A 22,064-nucleotide genomic window follows, 5' to 3' on the forward strand; every position below is an offset into this window, starting at 1 on the left:
CTAATATTCCTAGCTCCATTTCTTATATTCTTCCCTAAAACACCATCAACGACTTCACAAACTATTTTCCTAAAATTCGTCCACCTATTTTCTGTATTTTCAAATATTAAACTGTATTTTTAAACTCTCCATTTTAGTATTCAACTGTTCTTGGAAAGAATCTCTCAAATTCTGATCCTGGAGTCTACCAGCATCATAGGTTCCCGAGGTAGTTAACCTTTCTAAATTTCAGCTTTAAATCAACCTATAACACTACTAAACTCTTTACTCTTAATATCAATAACAGCTCTCCTATACACCCTAGTATCTCGCATCGATCTTGCCAGTCTTCTGTTTTCAATGACATAATTAATAGATTTACATATCTTAAATCATAAAGAAACCGTATTAGCTTACGGGCCTTTTTACGACCAAATAGTATATAGGTTATAACTAGATTGTTATTCCTACAAAATTCCAGCAGTCTGTAAACATTGCTGTTTTCTTTTCCCACATCAAATTTATCTAGCCTAGAAAACCATCTAGTTGCTGCTGAAATGGGCATTAAAATTTCCCAGTAAAAATATCATATTTCTACCTGAGACCCTGTCTATTTGCTTTTGTAGTTTGAAGTAACATTCATCTGAGTCTCTATTAGTATCTTTTTTGGAGGCATGTATGACTTAGTCATAATATGTCACGATTAGCATTCATAATTAAAAACATAACAACTTAAAAAAGACCTAGCAGGTTTCTTATTCATCATGAGCTATACTCTCTGCCTATTTACCCTATCCCTACTGCCTGAGTAAATAAAAATTGTATTACCTAACTTCATACTTCCTATCCCTGGGATAGGAGTTTCTGAAGCTTTTAATAAGTCAAGACCATAATATTTCGTAGTCTAACAATTTCTATGATTATTGAGGGTATAAGTTGAAATTTTAAGGGCTACTATTATTACTACTTCTGCTCTTATTACTGTCCTAAATTAAAAGGGCGTAAGGGCATCCAGGTTGCCAATATAACTTTGATACAATGGCTTAGAAACAGATTACGGTATTAAGTTTCATTTTTCAGAGAAAGTTGAGGAGGCTTAAAACTAAATCTGAATATACTAGGTGCATCCAGGTTGAGTAAAGTGCGTATACTTATCAAAACTGTTGAACAATTTCGCCCTACATGTCAGTAGTAATCCAAAGGCTGAATTATTATAGAGAAAAACCCAAAAGATTTAAATATTCTTCCTTAACCAATGAATAAGACTATGTTAATACAAATTTAAAGAAATTAATTCCCCAGAAAGAACTCTAGAAAAAAAGTTTTCAAACAAAAGTAAAGAGCTAAATTAAACCAAATATTAGCAGAAATAAAGTCAAGTAATTTTAACCCTAAGACTACAACAAAATCGCAATAAGAAAATAAATAAAATTAAAAACGAGCAAAATTTACAATAAATCACCGAGTTAAACTCAAAACAAGAAGAAACTAAGAGAAGATGGGCACTCCGTTCCTTTCTGACGCCCTCTGTGCCTTTTTAAAACCAGAAATAATTTGCACTTATAATGAAATCAAATTTTTTTTTTAATGTTTCTCTTTTTTAAATTTAGTAAATCCAAATTATTAAGACTTTCAGGAATGAATATTCGTATTTATATATGTATATATATATATATATATATATATATGTATATATATATATATATATATATATATATATATATATATATATATATATATATATATATATATATATATATATATATATATATATATATATATATATATATATATATATATATATATATATATATATATATATATATATATATATATATATATATATATATATATATATAAATATATATATATATATATATATATATATATATATATATATATATATATATATATATATATATATATATATACGAATATTCATTCCTGAAAGTCTTAATAATTTGGATTTACTAAATTATCTACGTCCGTCCGTCTTTTTATTTTCACTAATCATGGTTATGATTATGATTTGTTTTGTTGTTTTCTTTTTCCATACCATAAGAAACAACAACCAATAGCTTGAAATGAGGGCTGTTTTCAGTAAAGAGCGAAAGTTCTTAAGCCGACCTGACCAGCCATGACAACAAACAACAAAGAGAGATAAAACTCAACAAAAAAACCCTAAACGAGACTGCTGCCAGTAGAGTGAAAAGAGATGAAAGACTAAAATAACGTGGATATTTCGCCTGTATCTAAACTAGGCGTCCTCAGCACAAGATGAGAAGAAAAAAAGACACTAAACTAAAAACAAATAAAACCACCACCAATAGTTACCAATAATTACTAATTATTATTAATAATTTTTTGTTTTCAAATGAGTAAATAGCTTGTTTCTCAGTTTTATCTTAAACCGTACCATCTTTTAAATTCGTATTGAGGAATCAGGTAAGAGACAGATATTTACATACAAAATTAAGCAATTATGTGTTTACAGGTCGATTTACAGCATATGCAACTAGAAGAATATGATGAGAACGATCGTGTAGATTATGGTTTAGATTTGCGTGATTACTACCTAAGCACAGAATGGGATATCATGTCGGTAAGTAGAAGTCCATAAAGGTTATTGAAATCAAATATTTTAATCATTTTTCCAATACAATCTGATTTCCTTAACGAAAAATGAACTCGAGATTTAAAACTCAGGAACACCTAGGACTCGGCCTATATTTAGGGGGGCTTAGTCGAATGTTCCTTCTCTAAATCCGAAATATTTTTACAGGTTTTCCATATCCTTGCATTTTTTTTGTGAGTCTATATCTTTTACTTTAGGCCTCAAAATTGCCTTCCCCACACAAATATGTTTGTTCATTTACAAAAAAAAAAACATTTTTATATATAACAGTTGATTATTTGATAAATTTAGTATGTGTGAAATTATGAAAGTAGCAAACGCTACAGAGGCACTTAGCTGATCGAGTTTGGGTGAAGTTTCTATGATTGACGTGCTACTATTTCGCAAGATCCCATGATATTACTTAAGTTAATACAATATTTAATTCTTTCAGTTGTATTAAGTGGTTTATTTATCCTTCCTCTGTAAAAGTTTTCTGTAATAGTTTAAAAGGTTTTTCTGGATGTAGTATCAAAAGAAAAAGACAAGGAAAATTTCTGCTTGGAAAAATCTTATTTTTCGTGTCAACTTCGAAGACTTTTCTCTATATTTTAGTTTTTCACTTGGCTTAATTGGATGTGAAGATGCTTTTATGGTGAGATAAATTCAGTAAAATTCAGCCTGATAAACAAAATAAATAAAAAAATCTAGGTGAAATTGGATTTTTGTAGAGTCTGTACCTAACTTAGCTTCAAATTCAGCAATTCTTTCGTTGAGGTTGAGACTGGAGATACTTTTATTAGTCAATTTCAATCAAGTTGTTTCGATTCCTACGATATTGACCAAATCGAACCCTAATAACTAAGAAATACAAAAAAGAACCCTTAGATAGAATTCATATAAATTTAATATTTTCCATTCAACATACATTTTATGCAGATGAACCCCCATGTGCGGATGAACCCCTCATGAACTCATGCATGTGTTTTACCGAGTGATTTTGCGTTAGTGTTAGTCTGTAATTCAGGGGCCGCTACCTTTCAGTGGATGGTACACATCTGCTGCAGTTAGTTTGAGGTTGGTTTTTATGGTAGCTAAAGGTTGTGATTCCGAATACTAGGGTGCACCGACTCGCAACCGTGTAGAAGAGGTCAAGAGCTGCTGAAATTGAAATTAAATAGCAACGAAGACCACACTGCCTTTCCATCATAAACATCAACAACAAGAACAATAAGGAATTCTTTTCGCAAGACAGTGGAAATCTATATTTGAATGAATATTCCGACCCATGTCCAAGGGCCGTTCTCAGCAAAACGTAAATATATAAAAGAAATGAGACTTACCATAAAATGCGAACGCTCAGACTAAGATTAAAAATTCTTTATACTCACTAAATGCTTTATACACACATTTAATTAAAAACGATTTAACAAAATTGTCTTGAAAAACCAGCAGATGCTAGCGCATAACCATTTACATAAAGACCTACGATGTTAGATGCCAAAAAGCCAAGATTAGCACTGAAAGCGTGTTTTAATTATTTTTCTTTCACTTCAATGAATTGCCTTATTTCACCTCACTTTATTTATCAGTCCTGGTTGAACGTCTGTGAAGTAAGGATGCCGGGACTGTTTTAAAATTTGTGGACAAATTGACCAATTTTTGGACAAATTTGGATCAATACTTGTCAAGATCCAGACAGATTGAGCTACTTTCAATTTCAGGAGTTCAGAAAATAAACAGTCCAAAGATCTCCTAATTTGCTGATTTCAAACTTACAGGCAAAAATTGACCTGCTCTAAAGGTTTTCAAGTCTTTGTACCATAATATTAAGTTTCAGAAGTATTGGATACCCTACCACCCCTCAAACCAACAGCAGCAGATGCGTGCTACCAAACCACTTCAGGGCTACTAATATTACTACGTCTTTTCTTACTATTAAATAAATAAAAAAAAACAAGTTTTTTTTTACGGAAAGTAAGGAGCGACATTAAAACTTAAAACGAGCAGAAATTACTAAGTATATGAAAGAGGCTGCTTCCTCATCAACGCCCTGCTCTTTACGCTAAAGTTTGACTCTTTCTCTTAACTCTACTTTTTAAAACAGTAAAAAACTCTTTCTCTTAACTCTACTTTTTAAAACAGTAAAAAACTTTAGCGTAAAGAGCGGGGTGTTAATGAGGAAGCAGCCTCTTTCATATACGAAGTAATTTCTGTTCGTTTTAAGTTTTAATGTCGCTCCTTACTTTCCGTTAAAAAAAAACTTGTTTTTATTTAATTTCTGAACGTTTTGAATCAACAAATTTTTGATTTTGGCTCTCCGCAGATGAATAATTGAAACGAAATTCGCATATTTATATTTTTTGGCTAAATGGCTTTCTCATAGTTTTGATCAAATGATTTTGAGAAAAAAAGGAGTGGGGGAGGAGGCCTAGTTGCCCTCCGATTTTTTTGTTACTTAAAAAGGCAACTAGAACTTTTAATTTTTTACGAATGTTTTTATTAGTAAAATAAATAAGTAACTTACAAATTAGCTTACGTAACGAACTTCTGTATTCTCATGTTTTTACTACGTATATGAGGAGGTTTACCCCCTCTTCAGTACCTCGCTCCTTACACTAAAGCTTAAATTGTGTCCCAATTTCTTAAGAATGACCCCTGAATCACAAAAGCCGTAGAATAAATAGTTAAAGTTACTAAAAATACTTTAGCGTAAAGAGCAAGGTATTTAGAGGAGGTGAGCCCGTCATATGCATAATAATTTCTGTTCGTTTTAAGTTTTAATGCTGCTCCTTACTTTCAGTTGAAAAAACTTTTCCATATTTATTTTTTTATTGTTTTTTTAAATAAACTAGAAAATTGTGTGCTCCCTTCATGGAAATTTTCTTCCCCCATGACAAATTCCTCCAAGGAAAGCTCCCCAAACATACCCCCATCTTCTCAACCCCTCCGCCAACCCAAACAATACCTCTTAAAACGTCTGTACATGTAGGCCCCTCCCACGGGGACTGTGGGGGAGTAAGTCGTCCCCAAAGACATAGTTATGAGGTGTTTTGACTACGCTGAATAAAATGGCTATCTCAGAATTTTGATCCGGTGACTTTGAGAACATAATTAGCGTGGGAGGGGGCCTAGGTGCCCTCCAATTTTTTTGGTCACTTAAAAAAGGCACAAGAACTTTTCATTTCCGTTGAAATGAGCCCTATTGCAAGATTCTAAGACCACTGGGTCAATACTATCACCCCTGTGAAAAAACAAACAAACAAACGAACAAAATAATAAACACGTATCTGTGATCTACCTTCTGGCAAAAAATACCACATTTTCTGGCAAAATTCCACATTTTTGTAGATAGGAACTTGAAACTTCTACTATAGGTTTCTCTGATACGTTGAATCTGATGGTGTGATTTTCGTTAAGATTCTATGACTTTAGGGGTTGTTTCCCCCTATCTACTAAAATAAGGCAACTTTTCTCAGGCTCGTAACTTTTGATGGGTAAGACTAAACTTGATGAAAATATATATATTTAAAATCAGCATTAAAATGTGATTCTTTTTATGTAGCTATTGGTATCAAAATTCCATTTTTTAGAGTTTTGGTTACTATTGAGCCGGGTCGCTCCTTACTACAGTTCATTACCACGAACCGTTTGATTGAACTAAATCAAGAGCGTGTGCGTGTGTCCAGGGTATCAAAGTAACATAGATAAAATGGCATAGGAAGAGGATAAGGTATTCATATTCATTTTTTCAGGGAAGGTGAAGAGGCATAAAACTAAATCTAAACATCTAATGTGCATCCAGATTATAAAAAGAGAGTAGGCTAGATTATTATTAATTATAAGAAAAAATCTTCGACATATAGATAGTAAGCCAACTAAGGCTAATTGTATGGAGGTGAAACTTCTAAGGCGTATTGAAGGGCAAACTTATGAGATATTGCTGATAGGTCAGTAGGATTACGTGTATGCAAATACTGTGTTTTGATTTAACCAATAAGATGTTTTGGTTTATCCCAATATCCCCCTCAACAGTCCTCAAATTTCCAATCTAATATCATTAGCTTTAGTCATAGAAGTACTAACAGCGTTGATAGTACTACCATTACAAGCGTTAATAGTATGCATATCGCGCATTGTTGCTAGTTCAACATAACATGAAAGTTTAAATTTAATTTCCAAGGTGTTCTTACGATATGGCTATTAAACCTTTTTAATAACTTGCATTCAATAGTGTGCTTCAGTTTATTTATAAATTTTCCTCGACTTAGCATGCAAGTTTGCCGTAGCACCTTTAGCTTCAGTAGTACTAGCAGTAATCGTCAGAGTGTTAGTTTTTTAGTAGTAGTCGTAGGAGTGGTAGTGGCAGTTGTATTAGTTGTAGTAGCAGTATGTTGGGAGAGAGAGAGAGAGAGAGAGAGAGAGAGAGAGAGAGAGAGAGAGAGAGAGAGAGAGAGAGAGGGGGAGGGAGAGAGAGGGAGAGAGAGAGGAGAGAAAGAGAGAGAGAGAGGGAGGGACTAACGAATTTTGGTGACGGGAAGAAGGTCGTATACTGTTTGAGATAGTTTTCCAGAGGGAAGATAGACTTTTGTGATGTACGACCACAAGATGTGACACCTTTAGCCAATCACTGTGGCACTTACTTCCCATACTTGTCGTAATTGCAGCAACACCAGTGCCCAAATACCAGCAAGAGCAGTATTTCTAGAACCAGTGCCCCTTCACAGAAAAATATAGAGGTACCATAGCCAGGTGGTACCCCCATTGGTGCCAACTTTTGCCTCGTTCGCTAGTGGTATCTGTGCTTGCGCTGGTGCTGTTGGAGTAAAAATACTGGTGGCAGCAAAAGATTAGCGGCACTACTAGGACACTTCTAATGAATTGAACACGCGTTTCTGAGGACACGGGCTAATTTAGCCTATAACAGCCCACTTAAACTGCACAATAAGACAAGGAATTAAAAAACCATCTTACTAGTTGGAAAGTTGATGAGCTTTGCTTTACCAAGGAAAAGTGCATTATATCAGTGGTTCGGGCAGTAGCCTAAAAATGAAATAAATCCGCGGAAAGAAAATGATGACTAACAGATTTGAAGCAAAATTGGATAGAATTAAATGAATATGCTATGATGGAAGATTCCAATGAGATAAGAGTTAAAATTGGGAAAACGCTCCATAAAATTATGACGAAACAGTTCTTAGAAAATACAAAAGAGGGGCTGGAAATATACTTAAAGAAAAGCGGCCAGAAACGATTTAAGTAATCACAAATATTGCAAACCATTTTGTGGAAGTTCGAAAAGATACATCATGCTCAACAAGAGCAAAACTGGGAAGTAATTGCAAAGGTGAATGCAATTTTACAGACCATTGATTCTTGCAGTTATCAAAATTCTGTGCGAACTAACCTAATCAATGGAACAGATATAAACCATGAGGATACGATTACAGCACAAATCTATTACGAAGACAAGCACCCATGTTCGTCAGTGTGGATTAGAATAGAAATGGCAAAGAATGATGTAACAATCCTGAGAAATACAATAAAAGCAGACCTAGCGCCTTCTCTTGCATGCTTGTTCTTGTACAGAGAGACTTCGGACACTCAGAGAATCTATTAGCCCTAAAAGTGACTTCTATATTCGGTGAGAGAAATATTGGCAGAAGAAGAGGGGGAAGTGGTATTGGACAGTCCAGGCCAACTTGTGTGAAAAATGGGACGCGTGAAATTTCAGCTGCGAATAAAAATATTTCTGAAATTCATGGTTGTTTTTTTTTTAAACGTTTTTGAAAACAAATTTATTATGCGCACGTTCCCACGAAAAACTGGAGAATTTTATTTTAACATGAAAAATTCAATGCAGGAATCTAATTCCTACTTGATGGCGATTTATTTATTTGTTGTGTCAAGATAAAGAGAACAAAATGAGAGAAAATAGATACGAAACGAAACTATGATCTAAGAATTATCTTCCTATCTAGCGACGATTTATTTAAAACGCGACAAAGTAAGAAAAACAAAGATAGAGAAAAGAAAATTAAAATGACAGTACAACAAAGAAATACCGTCTAAGAAAAAAGACATTGAAGTCCAATTAGAATTTGAAGATGATTGATTTTGTGCAACAGAGAAATTGAAGGAAAGTAAGAGAGGGTAGAGAACCTCTGGAGAATCCCAGGGAGATGTCATCTTCCATTACCAGTTAATACTTATTCCCTCTAAACCTCTACCCTGTAGCTCATTTCCCTATTTTACCCTGTATTGAAATCGACATCTATTCTGCCAAAACATTTTTCCTCGAGCCCCGTATCTAATTTTAGCTCTCATTTGACATCGAAACTTGTTCTTCATACGATTTTTCTGAAGCATGGAACCTACAAAAAGCTTATTCATGCGTTGCTTGGATTTTCACTTCATTTCTTTGTACCCCAATCGGTACTGCGAAGCTTTGTATCTTTCGTCAAGAGTAACTTCAAATTAAGCCAAAGGGGAATTCATATTTAATTGAGATGTTGTTTTGTTTTCATCGTTAGAGGTAATGAAACTAGTTGATCCAGTCCCTCCTGGGGCCTGACATCGTCCCATGTGTCACGAAGCTCCGATAAGTGGTGACCCATAACCAATACGATTTTGTCCCAATTTTTTTTTCGAATTTTGCCGTTGGACAATTGAACAAAATAAATTTCTCTCAGGCTAGGCCCGAGAATCTCATCACTATATCAGCACGAATGTGTTTCCCACTAATTTTGCGGAACCTTTTCTTCAAAATTCTAAACTTGATGGAGATCGTGGTACATCCAATAGCTTTTATCTTTGTAACGAGACTCGAGACATTTAGTGGCAATGGATCCTGGTCCAAGTGGATGACATGGCAGCAGAACTTGTTTTCAAAATCTTCGGCACCGTCAATGGAAATTGACTGAAAGAATTGACTTCAGAGTTTTCAGCCAGTTTAGTGGATTGGTGGCCATTTATCATAGGAGGGAGGTGCTGGGGCCCTTCGGCCTAATTATCAGATAAATGCACTTTTGCAACCTTAAATTATTGCCACTTTGGGGCTTTCTGTTTTACCCCGTTCCTGCTTCCCCTTAAATGTCCTGTTATTATCCATTTCGTATCTTATTGGTAAATTCTCGCAGCTTCACTAATTATCTTTACAAAAAATAGACATTAGCTTCACATTAATACACAAATGCACATTTGCTTTACTTTAAAAATAGACATTCTAGTTGTAACTCATTGGCTGGCAACAAACCAGGTAGTGTTTCCACCTTCTCATTTTGTAAAATCCCTAATAAAGAGCTGAAAAATCCCTAGAAATCCCCATCTTCAGTTCGAAAATCCCTAAAAATCTCCATTTTCTAATTACTCCCTGAACCGCTTCTCCCTATCTCATTTTACCCGTACCTTTAAAAGGTAACATATTTTGGCTTCTTAGATTGAAGTCTAGCTATCACTAGAATGTCTTGTCATGCCGTTTAAAGTGCTTTTTAATCATCAGCTAAATACAAATAGCTTCAAATATACTTCAAATAATATTAAGCAAATAGAAAAGAAAATGTAATACTGTAATGTAGATTACAGTGCAAGATGTTTAATATGTTCAATCGGAACTTGTAAAACGTTATCAGACCTTATCTTCCCCTGATGTGTCTTCAACATTCTTTGTATTATGGCTGAAGCTTTCACCGTTCTCATGTGGTGAAGTAACTGATCATCTTCATATTCCACACTTTCTTGAGCCCTTTTCATTCCATATTTCGTTTTTAGAATCCCCTGCAAAGTTTATGTTTTCAATTTATTCTGACGGTCAGTTTTTACTGCTCTTACAGCGCTGAAAAACCTCTCGACATTTACATTTGAAAATGGAACAGTGGAAAAAATAATACTGCCGGTTTCAGGTTAGGATACAAATTCTGTTCCGGCAGCATTTTTTTTTCACCAATACCAAACACCAGCAGGTCACGGCATCCATTGTTTTGACGTTTTCAATATCGATGAGGCTCTGCCTCCTCTACTCCTGCTCGGTTTTGGTTCCGTCCCATGGAATCTGCCCATACTTCCTAGCAAAAGGTAGCAGAGAGGCAGGCTGAAGTGATTGGGCTGACACTGGGTCAACCATTTCAACATATTTTTAAATGTCGTCTTCGAAATGGAACCTTTTCTGTATCTGGCCTACTGCTTTGATGTGGAACGCCTGTGCAGCTTTGATAACTGCTTCGATTGAATCAGGGGGGACGGTGGTATCTGACCTTGACGTACAGAGGAAATCTATTACGTTCGGACCCATGTAAACGCTTTCAAGGGGAAGTTAAAACTTCCGATTGTTCACATCGATTTCTAAAGCACTAGTTGATTCCACATAGTCCTTCTGCAGGAAGTTCAATGCTGAGACCAGTTTTAAGCTTTGTTTATACCCCAAAACTAGAAATATTTTGGTTTCAAGAGCTCAAATTGTGCTTAAATTTGAATTTGCGACAGAAGTGATTGTCATATTTGTAAAGAACATAAAAAAAGACATCAAGTGGTATGTTCGCTTTATTGTAAGTCAAAAAAATTGAACAACAAAAAATTTACCAATTATAGTATGAAGGTTCATGATTTTCCCCCTGGGTACGTAGGCTTGCCAAAAACAAACAATCCATTTATTCCTACATGTGCCATTGTTTTTAACGGCTGTCAAATGGCTGTCAGTTTGTTTGTCTGTTAAAAACTAGGGTAATGAAACGGTAAGAGAGGTGTTCGAATAGTTATAGCCTACCTCTATTGTTCACGTCAGTACTTATAAAGCTGGCTACAAGTTCGAGTTCAAGTTTTTTTATTTTACACAAAAATCGTAAACATCATACAAGTACTGTGGCGAAAAAGAATCGTACATGCAATGCTTGTCAAAAAAATTTACTACAGTAAGAACAACTACGTACCCTATAAAACTATCAAAATATATTATAACTTTATTTATCTGACCTGTAAAAAAAATGACATGCTATCTACCAAATAATCTTATAAAAAAACAACCCAAAAATGATAAATTATATGACTTCATTAATCGAGGACAGTCCAAGCTGAAATTATTGTTTGAAGCCCACATCAGCATGGAACTGTTTCAAACAGTTCTTTGTTGCTAGTTTGTTACTTAGGACTCCTGTACATCTCAAAGTCTGTGTGGTGTTAAAATTTTTAAGCAACTGAAGAAGTTTTTCTCTGTGATTCCAAGTTCAATTCGCAAGGAAACAGATCCTAAATCGAAATAGCCTGCTTCTCTGATCAAGAAGATGATGATGATGAACAAATTAGAGGAACCCCCAAAATTTCCCTAAAAGTACATTGGAGAGGAAAAATCTCTAAAAAAATCCCCAAATCCCTAAAAAAAACTCTCGCCCCTAAAAGACTTAAAAAATCCCTATTTTAGGGGGGAAATCCCCATAGTTGAAACACTGAAACCAGGGTTCCGCAATTAATGATGAGGGGAGTAGGAAAGCAGAGGACAAGCCATTTACTTGAAGTAGTGGTGATCTTGCTCCGCCCTTTAATGTTTATGATTGGCTTATATCTCATGAACTCTACCCCCCGCACGCTTCATGCACTAAAGAGAAGTCTGACTGAGTTGTTTTAGTTCAATTTGACTAGTAATCTTGAAATGTATGTATTAGAAAAAAAATTTCCACTTTATGCTACATAGGCTTATTTAATCACTATTCCCTTAGTTAAAGAACTCTCTCTCGTGAGAGAGTAATGAGTTTTGGTATAGGAGAGAAGGTCCTATAGGCTACTATTTCAGATGTCTTTTCCGTGGGAAGATAGGGTTTTATGAAGTATAACCACGGGCTTTTGACACCGTGGGCCAAATACTGTGGAGCTTTTCCCCCACAAATAAAAAAGAGGAAAAAGCTCCCTGGCTCTGGGTGCTTTGTTATCCCAGGGATATTTTAAATTTGATATTTGGTCTGTTTTGAACAGAATGGCTATATAAAAAATTCGACCGGACACATTTGGGGGAAAGAGGGTTGGTGGCTCTAGCTGCCACCGGATCGCTTTTGACTGTTGAAAAGAGAATTAGAAGTTTCAATTTCGAATCATTTGAGTCCCTTCCGACGTTTATATGACCACCCCTTCCATAAAATTTTTTTATAGGGCCCCATGACATAAGTTACAACCCTTCCTTTGGACTCTGGGGGGGGAGGGTATGTTTGCTCCGAAATTTATGTTATATGATAGTTGGACTATTTCAAACAAACTGACAATCTCATAATTCTGATGAGATACATTTGGAGAAACAAATGTGTGGATGTGGGGAGAGGGGTAGATGCCCTCTGATCCCTTGTGACTCATTAAAAGGCAACTATAACTTTCAATTTGAGCCACCTCTAAAGTTTATATAACCAACCATTACATAAAAACCTTATACACCCTCGGGGCACAACTTAAAACACTTGCTCCTGGGCTTTGGGGGTTTGTATCGACTCTGGAATTTTTGTTATCTAATGTGTGAACTATTTTTAACAAAATTGCTATCTCATAAATTTTATCAGATGGGTTTCAGAAAGAAAGGGCGTGGTGGGGGCCAGATGTCCTATGATCTCTTTTTACTCTTGAAAGAAAATTAGAACTTTCAATTTCCAATCAAATGAGCCCTCTCTGAAGTTTACACGAGCATTCTTTCCATATGAACCATATGTGCACCAGAATAAAACTTACAACACCTGCTCCCGAGTCCTGAGGGTTGGATCGACACCGGAGTTTTATTATCTGGTCTTCGAACTATTTTCAGCAAAATTCATCTGTGATGAATGGTCTAATTGCACAATTCGAGGTCTCCGTCATTGCTGCTGTGCGACCAAAGCTGCTTCTGGACGTAAATTTTCTGGACGTAAATTTTTAAGCCATTTGATTACTCCTAGTGGAATCAGAATCTCAAAATGTTTATCCTGTACGCTAGGGTGTCTGGAGGTGCACGGGTGCAACAAGGGAACGATGGGGGCTGCTGCCCTCAAATTACTTTTTGGATTTTCAGTTACGTTTTGCATGGTTCCCCTACCAGGTTTCTAATACCATCTCTTCTGTTTGAAACGATCAGGGAAAAATGTATATAATAATCCATAGAAGCCACATCGTCTTTTCTTCATCAACACTGAAGCCTTAACTGTGATAAAATCCTTTGGAATCAAAGAGTTCGTGGTAACGAACTGTAAGTAAGGAGCGACTCGGTCAAATAGTAATTGAAACTCTAAGAAACTGAATTTTGACAACAAATGGTACATCAAAAAAGTTGCCTTTTTATACTATTTCCAAATATATAAACTTCATAGTTTATGCATACCTATTGAAAGCTACGAATTGAAGAAATTTGCCTGATCTTCGAAAGAAGAGGAAACATCCCCCAAAAACCAAGCTATCATTATGAAACCAATAATATCAGAAACTTAAAACAAACAGATATTATTCTGTATATGATGAGGCTGCTCCTTCCTCAACCCTCGCTCTTTACGCTAAAGTTTGACTTTTTGTAACAATTCCTTGAGAAAGACTGCTCAAACCCAGGGACCGCTGGATTTGAATTTTGAATTTAGAAATTTTAAGAATTTAGTGCAAGGAGAGAGAGTTGAGGAAGGGATGACCATGTGTAAGCTTCAAGTGCTTTAAGCTTTTATTAATCAGATAATTCTGGAAGTGTTTTTTTTTTCATCTGTTCCGAATTGAATTCAGACTCTATTCTTGTTAGGAATTCCAGAATATCTCTTAGAAACCTAGGTAGGTTGAACAAAGAACAATCCTTAAAGTCAATGACAGATAGATGCAGTAAGGGAGCATTTTAGAAATCCTTCTAGGAAGATCAAAGAATATAAATCTTGAGTCTCATAGAAAAAAACATGTCCCTTTTTACAATATTAAAACTCCATGTGGTTGGTTTCATCCATAAAATGACCAGACATACCTGAATGTCCCTGAAGATGATTGAAACTTTATGTCACGTGTCCTTTCTTAGTCTTTATTCTTCCTTTCTTTTTTTTTTTTTCATTGCATAACTTTTTTACATTTCTCACAAACGATTTTGGTATATCCCTCTTTTTCGTTTCTTTCGCGTCCAATTTTCAATTTTACGATCTTTTGTTACTTTCAGGTTCCAGCCAAACGTAACGAGAAACACTACACATGCTGTGCTGAAATATACCCAGATATTATATTCAACATTACTATTCGGCGAAAGACCTTGTTTTATACTGTAAATCTTATAATCCCGTGTGTTGGAATCAGTTTTTTGTCCATATTAGTCTTCTATCTACCGTCCGATTCTGGGGAAAAAGTTTCTCTGTGTGTGAATATTCTACTTTCATTGACTGTGTTTTTTCTTGTTTTGGTGGAAATTATTCCTCCTACTTCAAACTCTGTCCCTCTGCTAGGTAAATATTTACTATTTACAATGCTCCTTGTATCATTATCTGTTCTAGTGACTATTGCAGTGCTCAATGTTAACTTTCGCTCACCAACAACTCATAAAATGGCTCCTTGGGTGAAGCGAGTATTTCTTGAGACTTTACCTAAAATATTGCTCATGGAACGTCCAAAAGTAGATTCTCCTCAGGAAATACAGTTCTTAGAAACAGGCAATCATATTACTTATGATTCCACTTTTTTACCATTAAATGGACCATGGGATCATGAGGAGTTCGAAATTCCCCCAGCACCTTTACCCAAATATAGTGTTCAAACGGTAGCCAATGGGAATTTAAATGGATCTAACCTTGCTTATTCGACAGAATTAAAAATGAACTATAACTTGGTACAATCCAGCAGTTGGAATCTTGGTGAAAGGAAGTATCCCATCGAGTTTGACGGACCAATCCAGGACATTAAATTCATTGCTCAGCATATGGTAAATCAGGACAGATTTGACTTGGTAAGTTACATATTTTCTTTTTGCTTTGGGTGAAATTCTACCTGGAAGCCAAAAAACTGTTGCCTCTCAATAATAACAGTTGGATGAAACTTCTGCTTTTGTTCTCAGAAATTTTATTATATCTACAAAAAGCACATATTTTTCTCAGAATTTAGAAATTCGGTTGACTCCAGCCAGTTGATGTGACTTGACAAAGCGTCAAATAAACTCAACTCCAAAGAAAGATAAACTTTTTCTTCTATGACCTCTCATTCCAATCCTTATTCTGATTCTCACCCATGGCTCCTCTACTTCGAGAAGCACTGCTCGAGGAAGAGTGATGAATATGGTACATAAAATCAAAAAGTTGAAACTCTAGCTTACTAGTTGCATGATTACTTATGTACTTTTGTTCTACTATTCTAATGGCTGCTTATCACGAAGTGTACTAACCTCGTCCTGCGCTAAGCAAAATGGAAAAATTGACAACTGGGAGACATGATAAACCATAAACACATTTTAATTTTTATGCTGATTTTGAAAATCCAAGGTTTGTTGGATCGGGGGTTAAAAAGTAATTAGAATGCATGCTTAATTTAACGTGATGGGTCTATGGTATACAAAAAAAGTGATATTCCCGTGAAATTACACCAGTGAAGTCAATGTCTCGAGTATTTGTATTTTCAAAACTTAGACAATGAGGACATTAGACTAAATTCAACTTTCAACATCAAATAACAAAAATACTATATTAATCTTGTTACACAGGGAGACAGGAAGGATTGAATCGAGCCGATATTAGGTGGGGGAGCCGATATTACGGGTAAAATAAAATTAAAAGAAGATTTTTAGATAGTCAGTCGATTTAAACATAGCAGTACCCTTAGTGTCTCACAATCTTTTAAGCATCCTACCATAAAGTGGTATTTAATATCCTTTAGCTTTTAAAAAGAGTCTAAAAACAGCTGTCTGTATCCATTCTCGATCTGTATGACTGGAGGAAAATTGTACCAGCATAAATCTAGCTTCCAAAATCAGTTCTTTATACACAGTCAAATCTCGATTTGAGCAGTATCGATTGCGAAGAAAGGTTTAAATTTTTTAAAACAGCTAGTTTCACCAAAACAAAACACATTTACGCCTTATTATATGCCTTGGGGATTCCATAGCGTATAGCTCATAACGTATAGCCCAGACACATGTCAAGGGGGACTTCTGGTCCTACCCTCTTCCCATAAAATCTTGAAATTTTCAAGATTCTTGAATTTTTAATTTTTTTTGTGATTTAAAACAATTTTTCAGGTTTTGTCCCCCTCCCCTCCAGGCTTTGCATAATCCGTGAAACTTGAACAAAAAAAAGTTTTGCAAGTGCTTGGTCTTGCCAATCAATACGGATATTTCCATACATTGTTTTGTTAAAATAATTTGTATTTGCTGCTGTTTCAAGTGTTTTTAATCAATAACCGCTTTGGATATCTATCATAGAAGAAGAGAAAGATATTTCTTTGTATTTTTCTCATCTTAGTTTTGTTACACAGCTTGGGCATTGCTTTAAACTTATTGATCCTCTTTCTTTCTAACCGTCTCCGTTTTTGCAAGTATAACTCAACAAAGCATTTGAAGCAAGTTTTTCAAAAGTATTAGAATTAATCATGATTTACAGTACCCTAGAAGTAAAATGCCTAAACAAATTAAATTGGGGCTATTTGCAAATTGGCTGCATATCAGTCGGTTTGGAAGAAGGAATATTATCGGCGTGAAAATATATTGTAAAAATTATTGATTGCCCACACTACTAAAATTAAACGGTATAATGTTCACACAATTCGTAGTTAATTGAAGCTAATTCTAACTTGAATTGCTACTATTCCACAATATTACACAATTTGTAGCTGGTCTAACCTTGAAGCCGGCTAATAAGGTCTAATTTATTCAATAAATATTGCTACTGATTCGTTTTAGCTTTTACCTTTTGTGTCAAGATAAATATCATACAGTATTTTTTCTTCTCTTAAGGGCTCCCTTTGGGGGTTGTGTTCCATTAATAATAGTTTACTTTAGCTAAGAGTGATATTCAGACATTTAACGAATGGAAATTGTTCCATCTAAAAAAGGAGTTGCTGAACATTTTTGAAATTGATTTTTAAGAACAGATTTTTCTAAAGTATCCATGTTAGTAAACAAAGAAATGTTTTTGTTGGAATATTATCTTGTTGAAAACGAGGAGCTAACATGCTTGATTGCACACAGATTTACTTTTATTTGTTTAAGTTTAAATGTATTCCCTTGATATTAACGTTATAGCGTTGCCTAAGTAAAGAGCAAAGTGGGCTCTGTGTATTGTGAAAATAATGAAAAAAAAATCAAATAAATAAGTAAAGAAATCTATTAAATAAAAAAAGAGCAGAAAATAGGCCAAATAATAATCCAAGCGTAAAACTACCACAAATCACCATCCATAAATAAATTAAATCCAAGACGATCAGAAATTACAATAAATAACATGAACAGGTTAACAACCTTCATACCTTCTCAAGACCAGAACCTAATTGGCACATTACTGAAAAAATAAATGAGTGCGGGCTGACAGTTTAATGTACATATAAGGATACTTACTCTTTAAAGTTTTAATTTTTTCATTTAGTTAAAGCTAAAAAAGTAAAAAAATTAAATTTATTATTTTCAGCAAACTGAAAATTATGTTCTGGTCTTGAGGAGGCATGGGGGTTGTCAGTTCCTATTCGTGTTAATTTTTACTCGCTTTGAGTTTGACTCTGTAAAAATTAATTTTTACAGAGCACTTAAGAGCACATTTTGTTTTAGTTTCAAATTATAATGGGCAAATTCCAAAATTGTGAGGGCTTGACATACCCAATATCCCTAGTGACATGCCTCTGAAAGGCTCACCTGAATGTCGTTCGTCTTCTTACGAAAGTAGAAATCACAATTATTGACCTATCTCAATAACATATAATATATTTAAGCGGTGGACGAATTGCCCTTCAATTCATTTTAACTCTTGAAAAGGGCACTAGAACTTCCGATGTCCAGTCAATTGAGTCCCATTCAAAGTTTATGTGACTATCCATTCAATAAAAGCCTTATGTGCCCTGAGGCATAACTTACAAGCTTTGCGCCTGGGCTGTGAGGGTTGTGTCCACCTTGGAGGCATTGCTATATGTTCTTTGGTCTATTTTGAACAAAATGGTAATCTAACAATTTCTATCATAAGTGTTTGGGAAAAGATGGCGTTAGGGGGAGGGGGGCTGTTGCTCGTCTATCACTTTTTGACTCTTGGAAAGAAACAAGAATTTTGAATTTACAATAAAATGAGTCTCCTCTAAAGTTTATTCCACATGTCCTTTCATAAGAGCCTATTTGCCCTCGGGGCATAACTGACATCACTTGCCCCCAGACTCTGAGGTGTGTGTCAGCCCAGAAGACCCTATTATATGACCTTGGGACTATTTTTTTGGATAAAACGTCTATCTCAGAATTTCTATTGGATGCATTCTGGAAAAAGAGGAAGTGGGGGTTGCCTCAACTCCTAAAAAGAGCACGGGACTTTTCATAATTACTGGCCCTTTCGATTATGCTGAACAAAGTGGCTGCCTCAAAATTTTGATTGGATATGTTTTGAGAAATAATAAAGGGCTGGTTTCCCTCCAATCACTTTTGGCTCTTAAAAAATTTCAATTTCCAATCGAATGAGGACCTTTCGAAGTTTCTACGACAGCTCCTTCTATACGAAGTGCCTTGGGTCAGAAGATGCAAAGAAAAAAATAATAATATATTGTGCCCACATCGCTCTTTACTTCGGCAGCGCTATTGTGCTGCCTATGATAGATAATAGATAATGTACAAAAAGCATTGCAATACGCAAGCAGGGAGAATGCCACCAAACCTCTAATAATCAACGCCGATAAGAGAGAACCAAACCTATATAACTGGTTTTCATTGTTTCAAACACTTTAAGAAACCTTTGCTGGTGGCGCTGAATGAAAGGCACAAGGAGCTAGCCAAAACCTATTCTGTGTAGTATCTTATAGTTTAATATGTCTGTTCGACAACCCGTACGCACGTAACGTGCATTAATTTAGTTCAACACTCCCCTCTACGTTCTCTGAAAGGCTCAAGAATGCCCTTCGTCTTTTTGGAAAGTAAAGGTAAAACATACCGACCTTTCTCAGTAACGTATACTATGCGTGAACGATGGACAAATAACCTAATTTATAGCCCTTACCCTAAGGACTTTGGAAGGGTTTACATCCCCAAAAACATATTTACTGGACTTTTCCACAATGTTGAACAAAATTGCTCTCTTAGAATTTTGATTGTATGTGTTTTGGAAAATGATAGGCTTGGGGCAGGTCAACCTCGAGTCACTATTAACTTTTTAAAAGGGTACCAGTATTTCCGATTCCCAGTCAAATGAGCCCCATCCAAAGTTTTTGCGACTATCCATCTTATAAAAATCGTATGTGCCCTTGGGCATAACTTAAAACCTTTGCGCCTGGGCTCTGGAGGTTTTGTCCACCGTGTAGGCATTTCTATATGTTCTCTGATTTATTTTGAACAAAATGGTTATCTCACAATTTCGATAAGATGCGTCTGGGGATAGGAAGGCGTCGGGGGATGGGGTTTAGTTGCCCTCCAATCACTTTTGACTCTTAAAAGGGAACAGCAAATTTCAATTTCCAGTCAAATGAGCCTCTTGTAATAATTATGCGACCACTTCTTTCATAAAAACCTTATATGACCCCGGGGCAATTCTTAAGGCTCTTACCCCCCGACCCTGGGGAGTCAACCTCAAAGGCCATGTTTTACAATCTTTGGACTGTTTTGAATAAAATAGCTATCTCAAATTTTACATCGGATGCATTTGGGGAAAAGAGGACGTGCCCCCTCCGAAATTTATTCGACCAACCCTTCCATAAAAACCTTACATGCCCCCAGGGCATATATTATAACGCTTCTCCTTAGGGCTGCTTGGGGGTTGTCATCCCCAAAGGCATAACTACTGTACCCTTTAACTATGCTGAACAAATGACTATTTCAACATTTGGATTGGATATGTTTGGAAAAATAATGGAGGTGGGTGGGTCTGGTTGCCATCCAATAGCTTTTAACTCTTAGAAAGGGCACTAGAACGTTCTCCAGTCGAAGGAGCTTCTTTTGAAGTTTCTACGACAAACCTTCTATACAAAGTGCCTTGGCCAGAAGAGAGAAACAAAATTAAAGAATAAATAACAATAACACATTAATCTGCCTGTTCGCCTGCCATTGTCATGGATAATTTCAGCCTGTCCCAAGCCAGGATGAAGGAGGAGGGTTGGGCGACACATTTGGTTACCTGTCCCTGTAAAATTCCTAGCAACGGAAACGTCAATAAATGCCTCGGATGGATTATCTTCTCCCCTGACAACGAACCCAGCACACCCCCGGACACGACTATTGACTAGGAAACAACCAACAAAAATTGGCTTCTGGAACGTGAGAACTATGAGTCAGTTATTAAAAACCGAGCAAGTTCTCAGAGAGATGAAGCAATATAATATTGACATCCTGGCCCTAAGCGAAATACGTTGGAAAGGTGTAGGCCAAGAAATACTTGATGATTAATATGTACTGTTAGCGGAGAGGACAACCATCATTGGGCAGGTGTAGGACTCATGATGTCCCCTGCAGCATACCGAACAACGATCAAATGGACTCCAATAAACGAAAGCATCTCGTTTGCACAGTTAGTTACATCACATACTAAGCTTTTTGTGATTTTATGTTACGCTCCTACCAATGAGGCGGATGATGATGTCAAAGATAGCTTCTATGAAACCTTACAGGCTGTCACCAAAGACATCCCCAAACATGATGTTCTGTGTGTTGCTGGTGATCTGAATGCTAAAGTAGGAGCCGATTGCAAGTACTCTTCCGAAGTCCTAGGACCGCATGGACTTGGCCAAATTAACGAAAATGGCGCATTACTAATAGACTTCGCACTAAGTAATGACCTTGTCGTTGGTGGATCACTCTTCGAACATAAAAATGTGGACAAGTACACATGGACATCTCCAGACGGTGGAACGCGAAAACAAATTGACCATTTCCTGATCGCCAGAAGGTGACGCACAAGCCTGTTAGACGTGTGTGGGTATAGAGGAGCAGATGTCCAGTCAAATCACATGGTCGTGATCGCCTGCATACAAATCAAACTACGTGGCCAAAAGAAGACATAGCAAGATCTGAAGAAACTGTACGACACGGACAAGCTACAGGATCGAAAAATCTGCAGAGATGTATGTATATCATTATGGAACGAATTCGATACCTTGGGTGTTGAGGCAAAAGACTCAGAAAGTGTCGAAGAGAAATAGGAGAAAATAAAAAGGGCATACACAACTTTTGCCGAAGAAAAGCTAGGTTTCCGAAAGAAACCAAAGGAAAGGTGGCTCTCCAACGTAACATGGAAAGTGATTAACGAACAAAAGGCACTCAAGCAGGCCATGCTCATAACTACTACATGGAGTACAGATCTGGCAACAAAACAATTATACAAAGAAAAAGATAAAGAGGTAAAAAAGAGTGCAAGAAATT

General features: G+C 35.9%; 2 protein-coding genes across 3 annotated transcripts in view; one reads left to right on the plus strand and one right to left on the minus strand.

Moving 5' to 3' along the window:
* Nucleotides 1–4,053, minus strand: part of LOC136031174 (acetylcholine receptor subunit alpha-L1-like) — a 185,825-nt gene extending 181,772 nt beyond the window's left edge. The window contains exon 1 of the mRNA XM_065710528.1: nucleotides 3,937–4,053. Within this exon, the coding sequence (XP_065566600.1) occupies nucleotides 3,937–3,939 (3 nt within the window). The 5' untranslated portion in view covers nucleotides 3,940–4,053. The remainder of the gene's footprint in view (nucleotides 1–3,936) is intronic.
* Nucleotides 1–22,064, plus strand: part of LOC136031173 (acetylcholine receptor subunit alpha-like 1) — an 83,672-nt gene that overhangs the window by 44,530 nt on the left and 17,078 nt on the right. For both annotated transcript variants that reach the window (XM_065710522.1, XM_065710523.1), the window contains 2 exons: nucleotides 2,474–2,581; nucleotides 14,715–15,491. In XM_065710522.1, the coding sequence (XP_065566594.1) occupies nucleotides 2,474–2,581; nucleotides 14,715–15,491 (885 nt within the window). The remainder of the gene's footprint in view (nucleotides 1–2,473; nucleotides 2,582–14,714; nucleotides 15,492–22,064) is intronic.

This window comes from Artemia franciscana, chromosome 9 (assembly GCF_032884065.1).
Source record: "Artemia franciscana chromosome 9, ASM3288406v1, whole genome shotgun sequence".
Lineage (NCBI taxonomy): Eukaryota > Metazoa > Arthropoda > Branchiopoda > Anostraca > Artemiidae > Artemia > Artemia franciscana.